Here is a 21,673-nt window from a genome sequence, read left to right as displayed (position 1 = left end):
TGTTTTGGATTTTAGGCAGAGGAGGAGGACAAGTTCTGGGAAGCCAGACAGCACATGTTTGTAACTTGTTCATTTTTCTTTCTGTCTTCCTTTTGAGGTTAACTTGAATTATAACGTCTCAGAAAATCAAGAGTGGAGGAAACTCCAAGAAACAAGAGCAAGCTTGTTTTAGTGCTTAATGCTGCTTCTTCCAGATTTCTCCACAGCTTTTTAATTAAGCTCAGTTCAGGCTCACATCCCAGGAAGATTTTACTTCCCTCATCTTCTGTAGCTTTCAGCTATTCAGCAGTCCTCAATATTCAATTGTTTATAGACAGTTCAAACAGATGAGAATGTTTCATTTGCTGAAATAAACTAGAACCAACTATCTGTCGTTTAAAGGTTGTTTCTAGCAGGACTCTGACTGATAAGCCGCAGGTTAAGCCTCTCATCTGCAAGGCGCGTGGAACTGCACAACAGTTTTGCAGAAGCAGAAAAAGCAACATAAGGATCTCTGAGAACTACAGTGAAAAAGGGCAGAATATAACTGTCACAGTCATTAAAAGAAAGCTGCAGTAACAGCTCCACAGTTTTCTTCAGCTATTATGTTTCTCTGCCACTTTCAAACCATCCACCCTTTAAATAAAAACGGGTTTTTAAAAGAGCCTCTCTCTACAGCAAACATCCAAGTGTTACAGTGTCTCTTCCTCACCTCACTCACTATGGTGTTTCTCACTTCACAGATAAGTAACTGAGACGCATGGAAAAGAGAAGTGACATGCCCAAGGTCATACTGTAAATCTGTAACAGAGCAGAAACTGAAGTAAAGGCCTGCGGCTTCCTGGACTAGGGATACAATAGCCAGATCACCCGATCTCTCTCGAAGCTTACGAAGGGAAGTGCAGGATTGAAAGTTGCTAGGAAAAAACAAAGCCGACCACAAATACATAAGATCTGCGTAAGCATTTATCACAGAACTCCCATAACTGCCTCAATAGGCAACATTTAATATACAAATTTCACTTCTCTATGAATAGCCATAACTACTTCCTGTAGTCCTAATACCAAAACAGGCATACTTGACTCAAAGCAGTTCCAAATGCAAATATTTTGCCCATCAAAAACAAAATACAAACAAGGATAAAAAGCAAGAGAAAAATCTGACCTAAATCAGCAGAAGCACTAATCATTTTACAGACCTAACAAAAGTCGTGTAAAGGCAGGAATCCAGACAGCGGGACAATGCTTTTTTTTTTTGACAAAAAAAACTTTCAAGTCTTACCAACCACGGTAAGGAAATCTAATTAAAAAAGAACAAAACAGTAACATTCAAAACAGATTTTCTGCAGATTACAGTGCAGCCCTACTGGTTTGCACAGAGAAAAAGATCATTATGTTCTGTTCCTTAAACTGATCTGTGGTTAAACTGGGATTTCTGGAGAACCATGCAAATCAAAGGACAGACTCAACTAAAAATGTTTTGTAGCTGCCTGGTCACATACAGAGAATTGCCAAAAATTTGACATCAGGATTTTTGTGGGTTTTTTTTTTTCTTTAATCTAAGTGCAAAACATGGCTCGCAGAATTTTTTTCACCGCCAGCAGAGCAAACAGAATAGATTAGACAGACACAGAATCCACCACTAGGTCACTGGCACTGTAACTAGGTCAGCAAGGAAAATATTGTGAAAAATTATCAGTATCCTGCCTTCCTGAAGTTTGGGGGGGGGGGGGGGGGCGGGGAAGCTGTACTTCCTCAGAAGAAAAGCTGGGGTTAGATTTTTCTTATTGGAAAAAAGAAACTTTTGCAGCTTTACAAATGGCCTTGTGAACATCCTCTTTCCAAACCAGCTATGCAAAACAGGAAGGAATTATAACTTTAAAAACATATGCCCTGCTAAAACCATCACATGCCCAACAGTAACAGCATTCAGCTGTCACCTCCTAGACACCCTCCCAAAACGTACAGGGCTGCTGACTCTGAGGATGACAATGCTTGGCAATCATACATATGCTTAATATTGAAAGAAAGAAAAAAATCTTTTTTGTTGCTTCCCTTTTCGTTTCTTTCCTTCACTCTCCCCAACAGGATATTATTTTTCTCTCTCAATCCTTCCAGTATGTTTTCTTCCACTGAAAACAAGTCTTTTTTTTTTTTTTTTTTTTTAAAAACACAAAACAGATCTCTATCAATTTCCAGTAGAGAGAGAGAGAGAGGGGAAAGATCGGCAGGTGTGACTAGCATCAAGCTCAGGAGTCTAAACACAACCCAGTGTTCAGGCTAATCTAGCATCCTACTGTGCCCTGCCATCTACTCTTATTCCATCAGTTCCTGAATATGGCAAAGCCTCCTTGCAGTAGAAAACATCCAGTGTGGTTCACAAGGCTTCGCAGCAGTTCCCTTGGGTGCCTGCCCCCACCCTCGCCAGTGGCGGGGGCTCTCCAGCCCTCCTGGAGGATGGGAGGCTCCCCACACAGTACAAGCCAAGGGCAATAATCCTAAAAATTGAACTAGAAGACTCAAGTGGTGCCCAAGGCAGCCAGGTCCCAAACCAAAAATGAAGACAAGGAGCAGAGGAGATAGTACCCTTTTGGAGTCCTACTGAGCATTGCCAGCATGCCCTGCCACGATACTCCCAAAGCACCAGGTATCCAGAGCTGCCAGGTCAGGGGGGAAGAGCCAGAACGCTGCATGTGCTTGAAATGTGGGAACAGGGGAGGTCTTTCAGGAGCTGCCCTGATTAGACTGATTTTTGGTAGAGGTTTCTAAAAGTAAGAACCATGTGGGAAAAGAAGAGAGAAGCAGGAGCAGGAGAATTTACACTCATTCAAAGACACCCATTCAAAAAGCACTAATATTCTTCCTCTTAGAAGTACTCTTTGATTTACGCATCCAACTTCCTAGTGAGACTCCAAAGTCTGCTCGTTTCTATTCATTCTTCTTCACTCAACGCCCCCTTAGCTGTTTTCCCTCTTCCTCTCCCCCACTGACAACCATTTCCATTTCTCCCCTTATCCCCCACTGTGTGCTTTTCCTGCCAAAAATGTTGCCATTTAACAACAATGCCAAACAAACAATTTTTTAAAAAGAAATTTAAGGCAATCCGGGATAATAAAACCATGACATCTAGCAGTATGGTTATATGGGTCAGGTTAGAACATATACTGATTTTTGCATTCAACTAAACTACTAAAACCAGTTAAAGTCAACTTCTAAGTTATTCAACAAACTGCATTTCCATTCTTCTTCGGCCCTTCCCACTTGCACCTTTCATACCACATCCGACAGCCTGCCTTCTCCCCAGCCTGCACATTAACCCCATCAGCCCTCACACACAACACTGATCGGAGGCCCTCCAGGCTTTGTTGAGGTCAGTGGCAAAATCCCATCAGATGTCTGTTACGAGCATTTCAGCCGAGTTCAGTACTCAACAGGGAGAGGGGCGAGGAAAGCCCAGGGTGCAGCAGGCAGACAGTCCATATTCCACTACTTAGGCAGGATAAGCACATTTGCAGTTATGGTGACTTACATCTAAAACAAGCAGAACTGACTTCACTTCAATTTCTCCACAAACAGGCCAACTTCTTAAATGTACTATAGTGTAATTAAAATTTAGGGAAGAGATAAAGGGTGGGTGAGTACCTTTTTCAGATAGAAGGTAAAATAGGTAATCTTCTTAGTTATAATATAAGCTGAGCCTGTGCTCAGGACAAAACGTACATATATATATATATATATATATATATATATATGCATGCCTGTGTATGCATATTTGTATATATTTATATATATATAGGTATATGTGCATGCATTTATATAGTATTTATATTTTTATATACACATATGCACACACATATATACGTAAGTATGTAAAAAAAATAAACAGGCCTAAGAAAATGCATCTAAATCAGTTTCTAAGCACTTAAATCCTGTTCTGAGTTGTATGTGAATACACTGTGCTTCACTCAAAAGTTCCTTGCAGAATCTACACCCTGTCACTCCTAACTAGAAGGATGAATTAGGGTCAAAGTCGCTCGCCTGTTCCTGCAGAGGACCCAGGATCTGCCTGCAGCTGCCCATTCAAGCATCAAAGAGGAGACAGACTGAGCTGGTCTGAAGCTAGAGGGCCTGGCTCCTGTTCCAGTGTCACAAGCATCACTGTGTAAATGATGCCTTAGAAAGAAAAGGCATTTCAGGGGTAAGAGAAAGAAATATCAGCTACAATTTCAGAGTGGAGAACTTCCACTCTGCCAGCTCTTAAGCTACCTTATGTTCCCTCCAGATGGTGTAACTGGAGCTGAGACTGGAGCATGTGGCTTCAGATTAGCAATCCGTAATCACTCCCCAATGGCTCCACACCCTCCTACACTGAGATGCAGTCCAATACTTTGGTTTTGCTTGACAAAACAGATTTGATCAAATGGGCACTAACATCTCACATATATGCACTGTATTTTTGTGAAAGATGGGGACTGCTACTCTGTGCTATGCACAAAGCACTTAAGTCAGAATATCTTTGAACATTACTACTAGAATAACTACTACTAGTAGAATAACAAACTATTTTTGCTACTACTCCTGATTCCCTTGTGCATCTCCCATATTCCTTGGATGGGAGAGTAAAACAAGTATGATAACATTTTTGAAGTATAGGCATCCGACACCACAATGATTAGAAGAACTAAAAACTGGACAATGATTATAAGGAGAGATTATTATTAGAATATGCTGCCAGGTTCTTATTTTACACCTTTGTCTCTGAATTTACTTCAGCTCATTTCTCTTTAGCATATAATACCTACATTCCTGCACATATATATCCCCTCCCTTTTCACACACACAGAGTAACTCTTAGTTCTGCAGCCACCAAAGTTCGCATATGGCCTGTCTGAACGCCACCATCTCAGCTCCTCCGTTCAAAGGACAGCATTAGACCATAGGCAAACTAAGCCAGCCTGGCTCTCTCTGACTGGTACAGCAGCTGCCACTGGCAAAGCTCAGTTACTCATTGTCTTTTTCCTCTTTACTCTGCTTTGCATGAGCCAGTGTTTGCATTTTGTTATTGGAGCTCTTCCCAAACCTGAAATTATTCCTCACTGTTCCCTATGGGTCTCTTTCGATAAATGTACTATCTAGTGTAATTCGCTATAGTCTTTCTACCAGTCCTACAACACACTTATCACACTTATCAATACACTTATCACTGTAGCATCTAAACATTTTTTCATGCTTTGTTTAATCTTTAGCCACGTATGCTAGTTCTATTAGAATTTATTTTAAAGGGTTTTATTCCTGCATCAGTTAATACACTGCTGAATAATCCTAGAATATCACGATACTGTGTGAACACACAAGCTATCTATCCCAGAGGTGTATCAGAAGAGGCTCCTCACGGACATAAATATGAATGACTTGATCCTTTGCCAAGCTATGCTGCAAAGTCAATAACTTTCACATTATTTTTAAACAAACTGCCTTGTGTGTATTTGGCATTACAGTATAGATCACTAGCTTTTTGGAAGTCAAAATGATTAATGATTTCTTACCTATGCCCGACAACACATGATCTTCATTCCCTTTAGAAGGAACCACAGAATCTCTGAAAGGCTAGAAAAATAAAACTTGAGCTAGCTCTTTGAAGATAAATGACAAAATTTGAGCCATTTTAATAAACACAATAGATAACGCCACTCCCAGACTCTATAAAAGATATGAGTATGAATCATAAAGCTGACACTACAGGCTCAAACAACCAACGAAGAGAAGTCCAACCCAAACTACATCCCACTTTCCATGCAAACTCCAACCCCCAGTTTGCTCTTCCCTTACGAACTTAGCCGCGCTCTGACTAGTGAACACAGTGTTTTAGACAAGAGTAATCAATTTCCAAGAGGGCTCCTTCTCTATTACCTGAGTTGTTCACTCCTGTAGAAATATCACAGATCAGTCTGTTCTTTTACAGAGTGAGGCATGGCCTTTATTGCCACCTCAAAAGAGACAGGCAATATGGTACTAGAATGTTTTCCCCCAGCAAGACATATGAGTGCCACGCTCTGCCCCAACATAATTTTTCAACGTAGACTCCAAAAGCATACAGAAGCATACTCATAGCAGTAACACAATCTGTGTCATCTCAAAATTGTAACATCTGAATCCCAAAGAAATGACTGATCTTCTGCATAGTTGTCAATTAAAAAATGCTAAAGAGGTTGTTCTTTTATAATAGTGATCCAATAAAATTCTCCAAAACTCAAATGTTAGCAGAAATTAATCGGTATACCCTTTGGAGAAGTTATTACCATTACCAGATTTGCCAATTGTTTCTCTCAACCTAAATCACTGTTTTAGCTTCATACCAACTGAGCTAATAATCAAGCTCCTTTTTTGAAGGGTGATAAAAATATAACTAAGACAAAGTTCTGGTTTTGCAACCAGATACACAAAAATAAAAAGTAGAATATAAAAACAGGGAACAAATACAGGTGACTAAGCATAATGGGATTTTTTGCAAATACTGTTCTCCTCTAAAGGCTGCTAGATAACTCCATGTTAAAATCCATCTGAAAGACAATGGAAGCTGCCTACTTTTTACATGAATCACTTTTCCCAGTCAGTCCCAATCAGTTTTTGACAGGTCTGCATCTGATCTAAGAAACAATCCAGTTAAGGATTCACAGTAACCCAACAGATACTTCGCAGAGACTGACTCCTCAGACATAACGAATCGTGCCATCTTAAGGGTGAAGCTTGTGCATATAGGAGATGGGTTTTGCCCCTGACATGCTTGAAGCTGAATTGTACGCTCCCTAAAGGAACCAAGGATCACCACAAACACAGGAGCTTTCCGGTCCAAAAGTAGAGCTTGCTTTTTCGACCTAGATTTCCGGCCCACAACCACGTAACAGGTTCCTTCAAATAATAATAATCTAAACACGTAACTATTCCCGCAGGATAGGAATGGACAGGAAACATCGTTTGGCAGGCATTCGTCATCTTATTTATTTGTTAGCTCTGGGAGGTGCTCAGATAGCCTAGCAGAGGTTGTTCTTCCAAAACTTAAACTATTTGTATAAGGAGAAATCTGTACCTTCACATCATCCTGGGACAATTCATCCGATGCCAAGTTCACAGGACCTGTAAAAGCAAAGAATCCTTCTTTAAATAACAAACAAATTCAGTTTGGGTCTGCATTGGTTTGTGCTGCTGATCTCTCTCCTTTTTTCAAATAGAAGGGGGGAAGCAATGAGCAAACAAACATGCCGGCAAGCCAGAACAATGGCCCTTTGCAGCCCCTGCATCTCCCCAAACTGGCATTCCAGTGGGCACAATACGAGCGAGATGCACAACAAGTGCTATGTTATTGGCATGAGCCAGTTATGAACAGGCTATTGAAATTAAAGAGACAGGAAAATATGGTGATTCGTCAGCTAGCTACTGATTAACCCTAAAGCGCTCAAAAGACCAGCAATTCTAAAAAAGCTCTGCCTCACACAAACTGCGCAGAGCCACTGGGCTGGTTTTTTTCTGAAAAGATTAGATGCATTTTTAAAATTAGGCCTTGCTTTTTCACAAAAACAAAATAAAACAAAAACTTAATTTCTATCACTCTCTTTTTTATAGTTTCTTTTCCAGATCATAGGAAAGGACACAGTAAATACAAAAACAACGACTGCGCTTTGCAAATTTTGCCCAAACACAGCCTCCAGCACTACTGTAAACCAGCAAAGAGGAGTAATCTGGCTACTGGAATGCAAATTAACATCAGTGTCCCCAGGGCTTCCAGGGGCATCATTATTTTGTAAATATATTTTAAATAATAATAATTATATCACCACAGTTATGCTAGTAAATATGTTTCTTTTTATACTGAATATTTTAATTTAAGGTTCAGGTCTGTTCTCAGGCATACAGACACCTCTCCATACTTCAGCTCAAGGAAATGAATATAAGCACGACTCAGCAGCCAATACAGCACGTTTTGGGGAACCGCCTTGAGGAACAGCGGTTCTTTCAGGACCTCTCTCCTTTCATAGTACTGCACAAAGTCTAAAAAAAAAAGCGCCTTATCAATATTCCTTTGGAAGAACAACTCAAAGACAGCTGTTTGTCATCTAAATGACACAAGCTCCAGCAACCACGACACCACCTGCAGTTCTCTGTAGGATGAAGTTCTGGGACGCAATATGGACCCCCTGAAATCAGTGTGCCTGCTGTCAGGGACCTCAGCAGTACCTCTGGATGCTGGCTTGAGTCAAGACCACAAAGGATTAGGTCCATGCTAATCAATATCTGGATTGTTAACTTTTAATTGATTCACTTTATTTAATTACCTTCTGCTACAATCAAACTGACCTTCCCTTTCACTCCAACGCTACCTGCCACACTACTAGCAAGGCGGTGCAACAGTTGCCACCCTTGCGCAGCGGCGATGCCTCTCGCCTGGGGCAGGGCGCACACTGCGCAAGGTGCACGGGGCCAGCAGCACCACAAGATACCACTTGAGCAATTCCTGACTCTGCCCCAAGCTTGCTAGGCAGCTTTACGTAAGTAATTTTATCTCCCTGTTTTAATTCTCCGTTTGTTAACTGCTGCTAATAATTCCCTTCCCCTGCGAGAGAACCAGGCATGCTGGGAAGCACTCACATCTCTTGGGGCAAAGCAACAGGAAAACAAAATGCCTAGATGTAAAACTGGGGCCTACAGGATGGTCGTGAAGACGGTTCCAGGGTCTACCAGCTTTAAGGCCCAAAAGGTGCCCTGGACTGGCAATAAGTCTACAAATCAAGTTCTAATACATTAAGCACAATCACAAAGCCCAAATTACTATACAAATCACTCCTGCCATCAAAAAAATCATCCCAGGCACCACTTAGTCTGTTCCTTCTAACTATTTCTTCTGTAACTGTTATCATAGAACCTGACTTTAATAAGTTCAGTGGGAGAAGAGGAAAAAAGCTAAATTTCTGAAAGCTCATTTCAAGAAAATGAATATCCAGGTTCCTCTTTTTGTGGTATTGACATGCAATTGGCATTACTGCTACTCAGTCTTACAATTCTTAAAGAAAAGCCATTTCCCCTATAACTAGTAGTTACCCTACAGAAGTAAATGGCTTATTGCTCCAGATACCTGTATGCAGTTAAATTATGGACATAGAATTTCAAGGTCAGCAAACATGGAAAAGAGCAAAATCTACTGAATTAACCAAAACTATTTCACCTTTGCTTTATATCTTTACCGGATAACGTACCATTCCATGTATTACTTAAGTTGCTATGGGAGAGTCACTGCTAAGCTAGTAGCACCACCTTACACTAACCCACTGCTTTGGTTTGATTGCATTTCACAACAAGCAACATACTTTCTGCAGCAACCTTTAGCAGATAACACCTCAGAGCTTCTGATAGCATTGTGTTTTAAAGGTTTGTTGACCTTGACTTTAGGCCCACCTAGAAGTGAGCAAGTATTACATGTTAGAACTGCAGCTGTTTTAAAATTGGAGGGGGGATCCTGTTATGACATTAATGCACCAAATTAATGCCCTGAGCTTAGGGACTAATTTGTAAAGGAGTTTCACTGAATGCAACTGAGAACATGGTAAAAAGTACTCTGTTAATCATTTCATATGATTTCTGCTTGTAGCAGCAACAATTTTAACTAAATTTCTTGAATGCTTGCTAATAAGAGCATAAGACAGACTATCAGTCATCAGTTGTATTAATGACTTCTCAATACCTGGTTTTGGTGGTGGTTAGCAAAAAAGGCAAAATAAACGCTCAGTGGATATGGATGCAATACAGAAACCAAAAACAGTATCAAAACATGGGAAGATCAAAAAACTTTACTGCCTATCAGCGTAAAAAGGACTCCTCATTTTTACAGGTAGATAACACAAAATGCAAAATTTACTAGTTTGATTATTACAGCTTGCTTGTTCAAGTCTTGGATCCTGCCAAAACGTGGCATACTCTTCTTGCCATTGACCTGAAGTGAGAATGCTTTTTTTAAACCAGACACAAAACAACTCTGTTTCACCAAAGCATTGAATTATTGCCTTCTATTGAAAACACTAAGAGGCAGGTGCCCAAACATCTTTGTGAATCTCGGCTTGGCAGAAGAAAGTGGATCAGAAGCTTTATCATCAGAATTCAGGATAAGACTAGACATCCTGAACGTGCGATTCCCTCTCCGGGGGGGGGGGCCGTGTCCATTGATGTTCATTATTGGCTTGTCAGACCAAATTAAAACTACCTAAGGCAAAATGTCACAGTAATCATCCCGCAGAACTTGCACTGCCCAAGCTACTGCCACACACAAGTGTTACCAGTCTGCACCGTTCACCTTCCATCTGTGAAGAGCCACACGAAGATGATGCTAGCCAGACTACGGCGCTCAGACTGATACACAGAACCAACCTGCACGCTATGTTATCAAAGTCAGTCACATACCTTGTAAATTGCTGCTGTAAACTTACAATAACAGCTTCACAGTCTGCAAGGTTAGTAACTGTCTTTGTCTCTCTGCAATTTTACATTCTGTCAGCATTACACTTGTTGCCTGAACACTGCTGGAGAATTTCTAACACTAACAAGGAGCTACACAATCATTGTTTCCCTGGTGTATTCATTCACTTAAAGTTACTAGCTGATGCCATTTGGAATTGTAGACCAATTCTCTTCTCTCAGTCTGGCCTTGATCACGTAAAACGCTTATGCAGGTGCTCATATTCACGTGGATTTCAGTAGGACTGCCTCCAGCACAGCAAGTTTGCAGGTTTGGAGCCCTCTCACAGAACTAACCATTTTCAGCTAGTCACCTCCTCCATATATAGTGCCAGTCATATAAACAAATGACAATCTGATAGAAACTTTTAATTCCTGACAATCATATGTAAATGCCCACAGTGCCATGCTTCTGATTCTTAAGGATGTCTTTTTTTGTGGTTTTCTTTTCAATTATAAGAGATTCCTGTTCTAAGGTACATAAGGCTGTATCTTGGTAGAGAGAGAGCATTCCCATCAGAAAGCACAGTCCTGCAATCCTTATAGAGGTAAACTACTCCCCAAAATACTGAATGTCTAATTGAGATACATGGGAATTTCACCTCAGTAAAAAAGTCTGGGCTAGTTCCCAAACCTATTCATATGGAACGTAATTCTTTTTTAATCTGCTCTTATCTTATTAACTTGATTTATTTGGTTTTACTGAATTTGCAGGCTGGAGCATTAGTTCAGCTAAATACTGCCCTCTCCTGGAACTTACTGATACTTTTGTTGCTCCTACAATAAAATCAGTAAGGTTTTTCCAATCACTACAAAGGTCTTAATGTTTTGTAAACAATTTCAGTTTGACATTGGAAAATTGATGCTCTGCAGGGAGTATCATGATTTACACAACTCTTACAGCGCATGACTTGGGTATTCCACTGTCAGGTCTCTCATGTCATATGAACTATGTGATCTTCCTGAATAAATAAATGGTTTAAGCGTTTGTGCCAACTTTCCAGAGTTTTTAAAGACTGTAACGTTATGGAATAAAAAACTGTACCTTCTACAGAGCTTGTTGTACTGCAGGGCATTTTTGGACCTTCCACTGTCTCAACTTGGTTTGAATTAATACTCTATAAAAAAAATCAAAAATGACAGTAACTGTATTGGATACCCACAACATTTAGGTGATTACTCGAAAATGAAGTTAAAGACTAGTAAACAAATATGTTATAAGTAATATTAAAAGGATCGATAGAGATTCCCCAGAGCATTGGTTGCCCCTGGGAGGAAAATCAATAAAATGTTTTCAACTACAGACAGAAATTACTTTCTACTTGCAATACACAAGGGATCTAAAACATCAGATTTAGCATTTGTACTTCACCATTTATAACTTTCTTCTCTATGAGAAAAGAAACACAGGAGTCAAATCTGTTCAAAACAGCTAACCTTGAAAGCATCCCTCCAAAGTGAGAGGTTTTTACAGACAGGGAAACAGAAAGGAGCCTCCGTGAGGACTAAGCCCTGACCTGGTGGCCAAGGCTGGCCAGAAAGCAGGACCCGCTGCCACCCAAGCGCCTGCTCCCCGGCCGGGCTGGCCCCTCCATCCGCTCTCTGCCTCCTCCCTGCTATATTGTCCCCGCTATTGGCAGGAAGAGGGGGCAAATCCAGTCCCTTATTTTAGCATTAACCTTCACAGATTACAAGAAAATGGGATGGGGAAGACAACGTCTCCTTTTGTGCTAATCTACACCTTTTGTTGCTTTTAGTCTTTTCCTTCTGCAGTTCGGTTTCCTGTATACGTCTCATCTAACAAAGCAGCAAGTAGAGAAAAGGTTCGGTAACGTAAGTATGAAAGAACAAAGTCAGGGAAACACTGGGCTGAATTTTGTAGACAAACTGTTCTGAAAGCTGCATAGTCGTCCAGCTAGCCATACCCTACCTTGCTGGGGCTGTCGACACTTTTCTCTGCCCCTGCAAGTCTGTCTGTTTTCAAGACTGAGTTTCCTGCTCCTGCAGCTACTGGGCAGAAACAGGCTTCTGGATTCACCTCCTCCTTGAGAAATTACTAAATCTATCTACACCAGGCAAAAAAATTACTTTATAAACATAAATGATCGTAATCATTTCAGATAATTATCCTGGTGAACAATTTGCCTCATTTTGTTTTTTTTTTTCTTTTGCTTTTTACCCTGACACCATTTCACATTTGGCATTTAGTCCCTGGATTTCTTCTCTCACGGAGGATCTTTCCCCTGCACTGGCTGCGCTACCTCCAGCAAAAGATACTGCCAAACGTATCCCCTTCGCTGGCTGATGAGGGCTGTTATTCACAGTGTCAGATTAAGCACGCAGACATAGGGCTTGTAGTGCTCCCTCCCTCCAGTTTTCCTCCAAGGGCTGGTTGCGCAGTCCCTGCAGCCTCGCTGATGGACACTGCTGCCACTGCTGTGATTTTTGCACTGAGGAGCTTGTTAAAGATCAAATAATTCTGAGCTCCTTCTCATCATCTGCAGAAATCCCTCCTCCATGCTGCCTAGCAAACTCACTACATCCATGGGTTTCAACTGTTTTGACATGCAGGGCCCCTAAAGGTTTCCAATGAAGGCATAGTTCCCTGTATGGATAACTCAAGCTTACTGACACCATTGCTTGTTTTAACTTTTTTAGGCTTGTCAGGAATAGTCCAGGGACTGATAGGAACCCACAGACCAAACACTGAAAAATATGCACTAGAAAGACTGGGATTTTCTTGAGTGAATTAAGATAAAAATAGTTTGTGCTGTTGCCTAAGCCATCTATTTCATACACACAAATCCAATGCTTCATATCATCATAACTGAAGCAAGCCCTTTCTTTTTAGTGCATGGCTTTTTCTGACCTAAACCTAAAATAGCAGTGTGGTCATTTATGTGGTATCAAGATACAATAAAATAGATGTACAGTCTTAATCTGCTGTAGATGAGCTGAATACTCCACCACAGCGACAAATGCTACTTCTATTTTAAAAAGACTATGTATTTTGAAATCTGCAGTGCCCACCTTATGCTTTGGATCCAGCTAAAGGCTGCAAGTCCTTGTTTGCAACAGAAAGAAAATGAATTTTACCTTACCATTTGCTTATAATACACAATCTAAACACGATAGTTTGTTTGTCCCCCCACCTCAGGATGACACGTGCTATGTAGAAAACTAACTAAACCATGTGATTTTCTCCATTACTCTGGCTTATTTCTGCTGTGTGCTAATACTCTTAATTAAAAGTAGTGCAGTACTGATACTGAGGGTGGGGGGTGCCCACAAAGCAGGATCTAGACTGCAGCAACTACAGGAATGAGCAGAAGAGAAACCCACAGCTGAAAGTTGGTTTTGCAACCTTTAAGGCTATTTGTCTCCTAAAACCTTGCAAACATCTAACACACTACACTTTTTTCCCCCCTTTCAAAGGCTGCAAGAAGAACAAAGATTTGATGAGTACAAGAAAAAGCCAATGACATAAATAACAATGCATTCATTCTTCATTATAGTCTTAGTTTTGCTATTGGGTTTACTATCGTTTCCACGGAAAAGCTGCACACAAATTGGAGGCATTCTACAAGCTACAAATATGGAATAACTTTTTTCTACTGGAACAACTAAAAATCTTGGCAGTGACTATATAAGATTATATGCAATGATTATATGAGAAATCACACTTGAAGTTTTCCTGTTAAACACACAGATCATGTTTTAAGTTTTAAAATCATGTCTAATACAGTAAAGATAACTCAAGGAAAAGTAATATGTAAATAAGGAATCCTGAAATAAAACATGGAAAATAAAAGCTAAAATTTAAGACTAGAAAACGAAAAAGCAAAAGCATTTTAGTACGTTTTTAGCTCACTAGTTTTATGTAATCATGCGGACTCAATCCAAAAATGCAACTGCGTTATCTGCATAGCCTTTAAAGAACTTGAGTTTTCAACTATTACCCTCTTTACTTAAATTTAGGCACGTCCTGAAGGATATCACAACAGTATTCCAGACACCTTACAGCAAAATAAGACCTAATACACCATAACTAAATTCCTCTATGGCAAAAACTCTTTCTAGCCTGCAGTTCTGCTGTATGTAATACACTGGGTAGCTCAGGTTTGTGACAAAGGCTCCCAGGCACTGTGCTAATACAAAGAAGAATGGAACTAAATTAAATATTTAAAATAACCAATGGGAATACGAACAGCAACTGAATCAGAGACAGAGATCCCAGGTGTAGAGCCCACACCAATTCAAAAAGAGCTTGGAAGGTAAAGGAGAATTTGAAAAAGTTCTCAACACCTCCTACCCTCCAGCTTCACACATACAATTAGCTACATTAACCCAAAGCTGAAGCCCACACGATAAACCTTCGTTACACTGACCATTACTGAAACAGGCGCAGTTTAAACCAAAAGACTATTCAAGAAAAACATATCCAGCTTGAGGAGTCTATAGCTGGAAACTATTGGAAAAAAACCTGTGACAGTGCACTGAGCTGGACTGGTACCTACCTTGTAAAGAAGAGGTCTGTCCCAGAAGTATTTTCTGAAGAGTTTAATGTCCGACTCCAAGAAGTGTTCTGCGGTGTGGTTAAATGTCAGTGTTAGAGTTCCTGATGAATGAACAAACCGTAGGCAGGCACCCTCGCTGAGCTCAGCTCTCGAAATGTCAAACGAATGACTGCCCTGGAAACTGAAACAACATGCTCTTTAAACCAAAACAGATGCTCTGCGCACAGGTAGAATGAAAACATAAACACAGCACGCTTCCTGCCTGCCGTCGGCACGGACCTTCAGTAGGCTAACGTGCTCGCTATACAAACCGGGGGCAGAAAATCTGAAACATCCACCCAAAACACAGCTGGGCAAATAAATACTTGCCAATGACTCCATTCAGGCCTAAGAAAATTCAGCTACTTACAGGCGTCAGAGGGGAAAAAACAATGACTGCACTAGAAATGATGGTTTCTAGCTAGTAAAATACGCCAGTAACAGCAAGCCATAACAATACCTATTTCTCCGTATTGCTGTAAATTAGCAATAGTACCTTTTCCTGTTAATGTTGCCATATATAGTAGTAAGACGCGACTGGCAGCTAGCAGGTTTATTATCCCAGTACAGTGAAAAGCAGAAAGTATCTCAAGGGAATACGGCATTGTTTGGATGTTACAAACAAATGAGACATTCATAACATAATGTACTGTGTCAGTGTTTTAAGTAATTTTCTCAGACAAACTGAAGCATGCGTAATTCTCTCGCATAAACTATACGGTGCGCGGAGCCAGAACCGAAAGAGCCACATTCCAAAATAAAAATGTAACGGAATTCTTGCATATTTTCTCTCTTTGCAAAGAAAAGCCAACAGGGAGAACAGGCTTCTGATAACGACCGTTTGGTACCACAAGACACATATACACCATGCAGCTCCTCAGGTCTGCACAGATGCAACTTCAGACAGCCGAAACGTGCCAGAAGGCACTTGTCCTTTAAGCCATTTGTCAGCGTGTGGCAGCTCTCTGGCAAAAACAGCCTCGGAGCTGCAGGACTGGGTTTGCTACTGACTCTCCCTTATTTATTCAAACCCAAGATTTTACAGAGGTCACAGAGCCTACTGAGGCCTTTGTGAAACTCAAGTCCTTTGCTTCTGCTTATATCTCTTTACATCTATATACATTTATTTTTTTTTTAAGGGATGTCTTTACTTGTTAGTAATAGGTCTGGATCCAGCTGCAGTAGTGCCACTGTGAGAGGTACCTAATGGCACGGCTGACCCTCCATTACTTAATGCAGAGCATGTTGGGCATGGATAACGGAGGCTCCAGGGCCCTCCCTGGCCACTACGTGCTCTCTAGTTATTAACAAGTTAGAGCACTACCGTAAACCCTTCACAGCTATTTTTATCACTTATGCTGTTTATAAACTTGTTCATTATTTCTGAGTATTTATTTGCATTTTCAAAACTTGGGCAATATAAAGAGACGACTTGGTTTCCCTTTTGAAAGATGGCCGTTTTGTTTTCCCATCTTCCTGTACAAGCTGAAGCCATGTCACAGACCAAAGTCACAGCACTACCAGGGAATGATATTTAAACTGATCTGAGAAGGCCAGCTTTTTTTTTTTTTTTTTTAATATTTTCTATTTCATGATACACTTCTACAAATGTCAGGTCTTATCATTCAGATTTAATAAAAAAGTACCTCATTTCAGAAGAAGGAAGGTAATGCATTTTGCCCCAATTTTGTTAATTTTGCACTGTTAAGAGCAATAACTCTAAACACACAACAGGTGTCACTCAAAGAAAGACAAGAATCTCTTCAGACAAGTGTTTCTCTAGCAAGTCCAGTAATATGACTGCCTGTTACTTAATAATTTCCTTTTAGCAGTGTCATAAATCCAAAATTCTGGAATATTAAAATAAAATATCTTAAAATACAAATTAATGTTAAACACAATTTATTATTCAATTTGAAGGGAAAAACAAAATAATCTCTAACTGAATTACAATAATTGCTTAAATCACACAAGTGCATATATTGACAATAATACTATTGACTGCCAAATGTAATGATGGAGATGCATCATAAACTTCCTTTAATTGTAAATATCAGTTTACAAGCTCAAAACGATAACGATGACAAGAAGGAACAGAAACCAACACAAAATTGGCAGCAGTACTCCACATATCCCTGAACAGGCAAGAGTTTTGCAGAGGGAGAAGACCATTATACTCACTTTGTGAAGACCTCAACAAGCCTGGAGTGCCCATTTTGTAAAGCCAAATCTAATGGTGTTGCTCCATCTTCATTAGGTAATGCTAATGCCAATGACCCACCAGGCTGGGCTACTAAGAACTGAGAAAGTTTAACTAAACCCAATTTCATCACAAGGTGAAGAAGTGTTTCTTTGTGTTCAGGCTCTGGAAAACATAACAAACAAACAAAAACTTAAAAACAAAATCCAGCACTTCCCCATTGATTTGCTAGGAAGCACCAAATGAAACTTGTCTACAGAAATACCACAACAGAAATACCTTTCTGATTTGCAAAGGTATTAAGGCAGAATCCTTCTTTCACTGAAATCAGTTATACACTTAATGGCATCTGTGGAGCTAAACTAGGATATCCAAATACCTAGATATAGGTATTTAAATTATTTATTTAATAAATAATATTAATATTTAATAATATCTAATTTCAGGAGTTAAAGAAAACTCTTTGAATTAGATAATCTCAGCATTTCTTTCTCTGTATATAGTATAGCAATCAGCACAAGGGATGTCCCAATGTACTATAGAAGATAAATAAGAAGCAATTATCCAGCTGCTTTATATTGCCTCAGCAGCACAAACTATCTGGCAGTATGTCTAAGTATTTGAATTTTTTTTTTTTTTAAGGGTTGTGATTTATCAAGGAAGGCTGCTTAACAGCACAGTAAAAGATCCTTAGTGACACAGTAAGCCATAAGCTAACACGTGTGGGTAAAACGTACATGATGAAAGGTGGCTTCACCTGCCAATTTTTCCTCTCCACTTTTTAACGTATTTTCATCAAGTTTAAAGGGGGTAAAGCTTAAAATAAAATTGCAGACAACAAGGACTAAGTCATCAGATACTGATTCTCCTGCACTCAAAGCCTTCTCCAGCCTTTCTTCAAAGAAAGGTCTGTCTATCTATATACATTTGCAAACACAAAGCCTTTGCAGTTTAAGGGTGACAAATGAAATGAAGCTCAAGTGCCACTCAACTATTCCTTAGACTGATATTTTGGTATAAAGCTAAATATAAGGGCAGACTTTTACAAGAGTCAAGTATTTAAGGGCAGGTACCCTACAGCTCTCAGAAAAACTGGGTGAAATCTATTAAGATTCTACTGATTTATGAAATTCCACTGAAATTTTATCATCCTGAGTCAAAATATTTTTTTCTACTTCATTATGCAAACTGTTCAGAATATGTTATTGAAAATTACACGTTCCAGTGACAAAGGAAAGGTGAAGCTCCTAATACGTATGTAGGTACGTGCACACATTGGTGTAAATAACGCAGCAAAGAGCTGTCAAATTTGTTCTCTGCATCAGCATTTCCAAGATAAAAATGGATGATAGAAAGCAATCCCCTAAATAGAGAGGGCAGTTACATAGCCAAGGAGCTAACAAATACCTTTTTCAGAAATGCTCATGCATGGAGCAAAAGCATCATGTAGTTACATACAAATACAGCGGCTCATAGCTGATTCTGAATCCCATTTCATCACCAGCACATCAGTAGTCTCCTATTCAAATAAAGTGCTCTGAAAATGTCAGGAATATGTATTTTATAGAATCATCAAAAAAGAGTTTGAAGAAGCCTCGGAGGTCTCTAGTCAACTCCCTGCCTTAAGGTAGGATCGGCTCAACCTAAATTATTTCTGATAAACATTTGTTTAACTTGTTCTAAAAACCTTTAAATGACAAAAGCTTTTCATAACCTCCGTAGACAATCTATACAAAAGCTAATTTACCCTTAAACTTAGAAAGATTTGCAATGTCTAACCTAGCTCATCTTTTCTCAATATAAGCCTGCTGCTTCTTGTCCCATCCAAAAGGGGCATGCAAAACAGTTCATTGTTTTCTCTTTGCAACTTCCTCTTACATAATTGAAGGCTGCTGCTGTGTCTCAACTGAGTCTTTTCCTTTCTAGGCATCTAAATGGGAGAGTTGCTTTCTGAAAAGCTGGACCTTTTGGAACGTCCTCTCAGAACTGAGGTCTAAAAATCATTAGCCTCTTTTGAAAATGTTGGACTTGAAGTGTTTTAGTATAAAAACTCTGCATCTCCACATCTCATAAAGATGCACATGCCAGAACGGCAAGGAATTCTGCAGCAAACCTAAGGAACTTGCTCTACCTCTCCACGGGGAAAATTCTTGAGGGATCTCTGCTGATGATCAGCTTTTGCTCTGAACATTGGATGGCAGCCCATCCAGATTTTTTACCTTTGAGTTTAAAGTATAATCAAAACTTTCAGATACAATCAATTCCCCGAAAGCCAGGTCAGGCCTCCTGGATAACATAACATTCATGCGTCTTGAATCTTAGATTTTGATTTTTTTTTCCAAAAAATAAAATGAATTCCAGACATCAGATCCATAAAAGGGAGCTTCAGGACACAATCTAGTGTAGTGTCTGAAACTTCTATTTCATTATGGTGACAGAAAAAAAAAATCATCTCCAACCTTCCCTCTTGTTTGTGGCTAGCTAACACATAATCTGGTGCATTTGCTTGCCTGTGCAATGCTTATTTCCTCCCCGGGTTGTGAGCACTAACATTGGTTCTTGGTCTCCCCATTTTAGACTCCAGGCAAAAATTGTGCCCAGCTGAGCATAGGATCTGTTGCAGGATTTTAGGCCACAGGAGAAAGTACTGATCTGTATTTTTCTCTCAAAGGCCTGCAAAATATTTTAAATTCCATCTTTGGTAGACGCTGATGATTGCTGCACTTTAGCTATTAACAATAATCATTAAAAGAATGAATTATAATATTTACATATGTATTAGGCAAGATGGCACATACATTTCACAGTTTTCAAGTGCAAGCTACCTTTAAGTCCACTGAATCCAGCTCAAGTATATGCAGAACTGCTTTGCTAAATAGGGATATAACTGTTCATATATTTATGGTTAAGTCAATGTTCAATATTTTGCTGCCTTGGGGTCCAAACTATAAACAATATGTGTGTCTGGGCTGAAGTATACAGTAGTTGTGAGTTACAATAATTGCACTCCTTGTTACGAAAGATATGCCAAGGAGCTTTTCAGTATAACCAATTCAGCCATTTTTCCTTAAACAGATAAATTTTTCATCTCATACAGACAACAAATCACAGCGGAAAATTTCTGTTTATCTACTGTACAAAACATAGACAGCAGCATTTAAAATATGTAGCAGCAACCATAAAACAAAATCAGTCTCTTATCTAGGGACCATCAGTACACCCTATGTTTGCAGCGAGAGACCTAGCCCAGCTCCAGTGCCACGAGCAACCTGACAGGCTGCAGAAGGTATATTGGCCCAAGATTTGCAAGCCTCTGCCATCTCTTCAGTCAGCCCAGTATGGCAAGTGCTGTTTTGGGTTTGTATGCAGCATGAACAGCTTTTCTTCCAGGAAGGGAAATGGAGAGATGTGTTAGAGGAAAGAAAAAGTGAAGAAAAAGTTCCTTAAAGCAACATGGGGATCTGACTCCAGTCCACAGCTAAGAGCCTGACGTAGCATTCCTCATCAAACACTTTGGTCTGCCTGGATCCAGGACCACCTTCTACAGATGAACATCTAAGTGAGCAGGAGCCAGCTTTCCCAAAACATATCCAGAGAGAGTGGAAACGATGGCTGAGGTCCCTCTTCAAAAATTAAAGAGCTCGGTTCAATTTCCTCCTCAGGCAGACAACCTTCACTTTTCTTCAGGTCACCAATTTCATGTGAGCATTTCATGTCCTGTCCCCGCAGCTGCACAGAACTTGGGAATGGGTCACGGTGCAGAAGGAAATCCAAGGGACATGGAACTGGAGGAGAGCAAGAAAGCACCAGCCTGACTCTGTAAGGCAATGATCAGCTGGAAGAAGTCTCTGCTTTTGGGACACCAATGTGTTTTGCATTACACCATCACTGGATGTGAAAAGAAATGATGTGGGGATACCCAGGTCTCTCACTGCCTAGCAGAATGCCCTAACCATTCAGGTATAGTACAAAAAGGTTTGCCACCATCTTCCCTTTCCCTTGCTGTGTATCTGAATGGAGAACGATCACGTACTTCTGTGCTTTGCTCTGGTCTCGATGCTACTTCTCTACTTTAGGGAGAGGCGCCCCCAGTGACTTTAACAGGGTCTCGCTTTTGCCATGGGTCTGGAGTTCAGCTGAGCAAGGGGGAGCCAGGCACCAGTGCTCCCTCCCCCAGGTGGTTACCCATACTCAGAGGAGTCTGAGCTTAGGCACCCAGGAAATGCTGTGCTCCAGACAAACATTATTCATTTGCATTTGCAGATTAGCATGGACACTAAAGCATGGGCTTGCAGAATTGCTCCTTGGTCTGGAGTAATTAAATTCTGCCAAAGATGCACCTCAAATGTGAAAGTGGGTTCTTTGGATGTTTCTAATTAGATCATTTTTTCCTATATAAAGTGTTCAAAAGCAGCCAGCACAGAAGTCCACTCTAATT

At 40.1% G+C, this 21,673-nt stretch overlaps 1 protein-coding gene across 10 annotated transcripts in view; it reads right to left on the bottom strand.

Moving 5' to 3' along the window:
• The window catches only part of LOC138064647 (rho guanine nucleotide exchange factor 28-like), a 133,249-nt gene that overhangs the window by 68,675 nt on the left and 42,901 nt on the right, over positions 1-21,673 (bottom strand). For all 10 annotated transcript variants that reach the window (XM_068928190.1, XM_068928198.1, XM_068928199.1 and 7 more), the window contains 5 exons: positions 17,217-17,400; positions 14,997-15,177; positions 11,525-11,597; positions 7,067-7,113; positions 5,526-5,586 (listed from right to left, as the gene is read on the bottom strand). In XM_068928190.1, coding sequence (XP_068784291.1) covers positions 5,526-5,586; positions 7,067-7,113; positions 11,525-11,597; positions 14,997-15,177; positions 17,217-17,400 — 546 coding nt within the window. The remainder of the gene's footprint in view (positions 1-5,525; positions 5,587-7,066; positions 7,114-11,524; positions 11,598-14,996; positions 15,178-17,216; positions 17,401-21,673) is intronic.

The sequence above is a fragment of the Struthio camelus genome, chromosome Z (assembly GCF_040807025.1).
Source record: "Struthio camelus isolate bStrCam1 chromosome Z, bStrCam1.hap1, whole genome shotgun sequence".
Classification (NCBI taxonomy): Eukaryota; Metazoa; Chordata; class Aves; order Struthioniformes; family Struthionidae; genus Struthio; species Struthio camelus.
The sequence above is the reverse complement of the archived record's forward strand: the minus strand, read 5'-3'. Positions and strand labels throughout refer to the sequence as shown.